Below are 5,354 nucleotides of genomic sequence, written 5' to 3'. Positions count from 1 at the left end.
GGCAACGTGCGCGTGAATCCAAGTCGCTGTTGCCGTGGCATTAGCTCCTGGATCTCACACTCTGTCTCCTGTGTTATTGTCTCCAGTCTTGCAGAGTGGAAGCTACAAGTGGGACATATGTCCACCTACCTTATCATGTGATAATTGGAAATGTCTGTTTTTTGAGCATTTCATACATGAATACTATAGTTGCCCCTATCCCTCCACCTCAACTCTCTTTCTGTCTCTCTCTCTCTCTCCACACACACACACACACACACGTGCACACACAACTCTTCCCCAAATTCATGGGCTCATCCTTCAATTATTATTGTTACATACATACATACATACATACATACATAGAAATCTGTGGCTCTAACCTACAGAGTCTGTTTGCTGTTGCTCACATGTGTGTGTTTAGGCCGACCCCTTGGGGTTAGGTAACCTGTCGAACTCTTCCCGGAGAAGATGGAGTCTCTTTCTCAGCAGCCATTATCACTTGTGGCTCTTCATATGGAATGGGATCTTGTAGCCCCTGCCCCGCCCCCCCAGTCCACATCAGAACGCCTGCCAGCAATGTCATTTCTCAAGTCTGGGCGCAGCTTCCCTTCCATACACAGGAGACACCACCACCCTGCAGCAGAAACCCCGATCTTCCGGCTCTCACAATATCCCCACCCCTTCTGCAACGTTTCCCAAGCCCTAGGTGTGGGGTTGCGTGGCAGAAGAATGACAGCTAACTTGGTTATCTGAGCTTTAATGCCCTTGTTTGTTTTCCCTCCCTCCATGCTGCACACGCTCAGCTGGGATGGTAATACCTTTTTTCTCCTTTTTATTTCTCTGATAAACTGTCTGACCTAAACTGGTCAGGTTCTGACCAAGTTTGGGCAGCCGTGGACTTTGGATGGTGCGTGTAGAGTGGGGAGCAGTTCTCTTCTGAGCCTTCTTAAAAGTAGAAAAAAATGAAACGATTAAATCATTAATGTGTGGATAACTAAGCACAAAGCGGAGGAGGCGCATGGGAAGAAACTGTTGCAGGAAACTTGCGATCTTTTCCTTGGTAGCTCCAGACTCCTTAGAGGAGCTCCTGGTGGATGGCCCCACGGTCAGGACCAGGAGAGACAGAAGCGCAGAAAACTGTGGGCTGGATCTGTTAAGCTCCTCGATTGAGCAGATAGTAACCGCAGTGGTTTGCTGTCTGCTGTCCCTTAAACTTCCCATTGTCTCGGCATCTGTGAAGACTAGACCCTTTAGCCGGTGCATAGGAAGAGCTGTGGCCTGGCGTGGTGGCTTTGGTGTTTGCCAGAGAAGCCTCTGCATGGGTCTCTAAGCCTCCATGCGGCTAGAGAGAAATCTTTAGCCAGATCCTTTTCTGGTCTTGTTTGCCATGAAGAAACACTTAAGTCTCTAAGACCTGAGAAGCATAGATGTTCCAAACTCAGTTGCAGAGGGGTTTTCCCCCCAAGGGTCAGAACTAGTTCATGTCTTAGTGGAGTTGAAAGGTAGAACACAAGTTACTTGACCTGATGAGTCTAGAAGATTCCCATTCATTAGCTTGTAAGGAAACAGAGCACATTCTTTCCGATGTTCCCCTTACCGCTCCAATCTGAAGGTAGCTGTTTATTAGATAAGCTAAAACCATCTATGCACACTGGCAAAGCGCAGGCCCGGCTGTGTGCCCACTCTGCAGAGTAGCTGCCGGAGGGCGAGCTGTGTGTGTGACCCCAGCATGGAACGACTGGCTGCCCTGCTGGAGCACTGCACTTTGATGACCTTGTCTTTCTGTGCCTCAAGATCTGCCCCCTGGAGGAGAAGACCAGCGTCCTGCCAAACTCCCTGCACATCTTCAATGCCATCAGCGGGACGCCCACGGGCACAGTGGTTCAGGGGTTGACCAGCTCGTCCTCGATCGCGTGATTTTACCTCAGGAACCACGTGTGGGGACATGCTTTGTCATGTACAAACTCAGGATGACTTCCAGAGCTAATCACTGGCGTGGCTAAGCACAGGAGGAAGCCATAGGGACCCGGAGAGAGGGGGAGCCCGGACTGTGGCATTCTGTAGCAGACTTTATAGGAGTTGGGGGGAGGCGCACATATTTTTTTAAATCTCACTGGCAATATTTAGTTTTCCTCGTGTCTTAACAGGAGCGTGAGGTGGACGCTCTTACGCTGCCCCTCCAGTTTATCCTTTTTACAGCGTAGTGTTAAATGACCTAAAGGAGAAGTGTTCTAGGAGCGTCCGTGGCGGACGCAGCAGCACTGAAACTGAGTCTTGGAACTAAGCTGGAGAAATCTTGAAAATATTTTTTTCCTGTGGCACATTCAGGTTGAGAACAAGAACTATTTTTGTGTCTAGTTTTTGATGACGGAAGGGGACTGGCGATTGTAACGTTTGTACTGGTGAACAAGGAGACGTGGAGCCCTTTGTGTTCCTGCCTTGTGTTGGAACCGTGAGAGGTGGCGAAGCTGTACGTGAGCCCAAGCCTAGTGGAGCAGCGTAGAACCAAAGGCCCATGCTAACAAACACGCTACCCTAAACCCTGAAGCCCAGTGTACAGACGGTTTGTTAATGCAGCCTCCTCGCTGTGTTCACGCACATACACATTTCTACATTTTTAATAGATCCGCTTCCACGGTGTTCATCTGTGACCCATCCGCGCTGTTCTCGGTGTATGCAAATACATTGTACTTTACTGTTTTACACTTGTACATAAGACGTGCAATATGGAGATGTATACAGTCTTTGCTGTGTTTATAAACTGGTAAAAAAGTTTTCATCCTTTTGCCAAAATGGTGGAGTATGCGATTGGTAAACCCTAAATCCTGTGGCGAGTTGGGGGATAATTTAAAGTTTTAGCCATGTTATATTTTCTTTTAAGACTTTAATTTAGTAATTTTATATTTGGAAAAAAATAAAGGTTTTTAATTTAACTGGAACCACTGCCCTGCTGTAATTAAACGTCCTGTACCCCAACTGTATTAAAAATAACCTTGCTGGTTTTCTGGTAATAAACACTGGATATTTGTTGTTTGGTAATCCTACAGAAGGGCGGAGTGCTTAGGGTAAAATAGCATCATCAACACTTTCTCTAAACAGTAAGGAATGGGAACGGATGCAGTAAGGTGGATGAGGTGTGACAGCTGGAAATCCAAACACCAGTGCTCTGCCTTTCTGAAAGTTTCCATGATTTCAAAAGGTGGAGCTAGGAGCTTATGCTTCCAGAGGACTTGGTGAATGCTAACGGAGGCACATGAGTCTGGGCTAGCCCCGAGCTGTGCCGTGACTGCCGAGAAACGGGAGGCACATGAGTCCGTTCTTCATCTGTGTCAGAGCTGTTTTATGATCTCTTGACTTGCTTTTGAGGTGAGCACTCTGGGCTACACTCGGCAGTCGTCTCTCCCAAAGATATCCAGGTAGCCGTGTTGGTACACCCCACCCTCATGCCCCACACTGTCGTGAGCACGGGGCAGAGTCATAAGGGACAGGTCACATCAGGTGTGTTGGTCCTGCCTTGGTCTGCCTAGTGGTCCCAGAGGACGAATCGGCTCCTCATCAGGCTGTGTCTTTGCTGCAAGGAGAACTTTGTACACAGCTCACAAGAATGGGCTTCTTACTTAAGGGTTAGAGAAACCATCTTTTCCACGACCCATTTGAGGAACGACAGCTTTGGCGTGGTGACTCTTGAGCACCGATAACCAGGGAGCATGCCGGCTGTGACGGTGCAGGGCGCGGTAATACCGCAGGCTGACATCCCGGCCCGTGCGATAGGCCTCATCAAACATCATCGCAGGTGGGTCAAGGGCTTTGTCACGGAGCTGCATTTATTAGTCATAAAATTCTGGTCATCCTGTGGCAAGATAAGATAAATAAAAGTCTAGAAAGTACCTAGAAGACTAAGTTTGGAAGATGGCCAGCCCTCACTGTGCAGCAGTAGAGAAAGGAGCCTTCTCTCTGATGGACACTGAGATAGCAGAGGAAAAGCCAGAGAGGACAAGGGACAGTGGGGAAGGGGAAGGAGGTTCCTGTTGGCTGATGAGACATTTCATAGAGTTCATAGAGAACGTGCATCTCTGGGCCAGATGACACATTGGGGCTGGAGAGACGCGCTGTGCGGGATGGTACTTACCATGTGAGTCTGACAGTCTGAACCCAGCTCCTCAGAACCCACAGAAAGGTGGCGAGAGAGAACCATCCCCACAAAGCTGCCGTCCAGCCTCCACACACATACTATGGCACGTGTGCCCATCCACACTTCATAGATACACGTATAATAACAGCAGGCTTTTTATTAGAAACTAAAGTACAAGTTTGATAGGAAAAACTATAGCTGGTTACCAGTAGATTTTTACATAAGTTCTACATGTTAGTTTAACTGATGGGAAAGTCTGCACGACAGAAAATTTGCCGTTTTGACCTATATGGGTCAGGGGTGGGACAGTTGTGTTATGCAGCTGTGCCTCCCGTCCACCTCCACATCCTTGTTTGAAATCCTAGCTGCCTGAGAATGAAGTCGTGTACACAAATGAGCGTACATGGGCTTCTGCCTGGGAAGCTGCTGCTGAGAATAACCAGGCCACAGTGAAAGAACTTACCAGTAACAAAAATAACCACGGTGAGTCATGGCTTTCTCATGTGACAGCTTCACAATGTAAAGCCGTTGACGTCCACCAGAGATGATGGCTCCGATCCGTAATCTCCAAAGTTAAGAGGCAGAAGCTGGGAGATAGTCGTTTGAAGCTAGCTTGACCTGTGCAGAGGCGCTGTCAAAAGCAGTTACTTGATTTCCTTAATAGGGGTCATTTATGTAAATGTGATAGTCAACACAGAAGGTTGTTGTATGACTAGAAAATCAGTCATTTATAGAGTGGTCAGAAGCTCAACTCATACACCAGACGTCTTAAACACATTTACGAATAAAATCTGAGTCAGGTGTACAATGTATACATAATATACTATCAAAGCAGTAAACATCCTATGTCCAGGCTTCCGGAAGTCCCCTGCATATGTGTGCGTGTGTATATATTGGTGCTGGAGGTGGCCTTGGGCCTGGCACACGCTGGGCGAGTACTAATGCTGTGTCCTCACATGCCTGTGTTTTTATTTTTCAGGGTCAGAATCCTTCACAGGAGTTCTGCCCTCTTACATTGAGATTACAGCTTCATGTTAGCCAGCTTGTTACCTGAGAGAGCAGAGTGGAGAGACGCCGTGGGGGAGAGGGTTGTAAAATACTCTTGTCCAGTGTGACTTTTTGTTTTAACTACTTGCTTTTCTAAATTTATTTGTTTATTTACATTCTGACCACAGCTTCCCCTCCTTCCCTCCCACTCCCTCTCTTCCTCCTCCCTTCTTACCTCTCCCCCCCCAACCCA

The 5,354-nt window shown here is 47.7% G+C and overlaps 1 protein-coding gene across 34 annotated transcripts in view; it reads left to right on the top strand.

Moving 5' to 3' along the window:
* The window catches only part of Dock9 (dedicator of cytokinesis 9), a 252,259-nt gene extending 249,338 nt beyond the window's left edge, over positions 1-2,921 (top strand). For 33 of the 34 annotated variants that reach the window (XM_075949297.1, XM_075949294.1, XM_075949324.1 and 30 more), the window contains one exon: positions 1,777-2,921. In XM_075949297.1, coding sequence (XP_075805412.1) covers positions 1,777-1,899 — 123 coding nt within the window. In that variant the 3' untranslated portion in view covers positions 1,900-2,921. Of the gene's footprint in view, positions 1-785 lie in introns of all 34 variants that reach the window. The other variant, XM_075949323.1, reaches the window with a different exon arrangement.
* The last annotated feature ends 2,433 nt before the right edge of the window (positions 2,922-5,354 follow it).

The sequence above is a fragment of the Microtus pennsylvanicus genome, chromosome 15 (genome assembly GCF_037038515.1).
Source record: "Microtus pennsylvanicus isolate mMicPen1 chromosome 15, mMicPen1.hap1, whole genome shotgun sequence".
Lineage (NCBI taxonomy): Eukaryota > Metazoa > Chordata > Mammalia > Rodentia > Cricetidae > Microtus > Microtus pennsylvanicus.
Note: the sequence above shows the minus strand (reverse complement) of the source record. Positions and strands in the feature narration are given on the sequence as shown.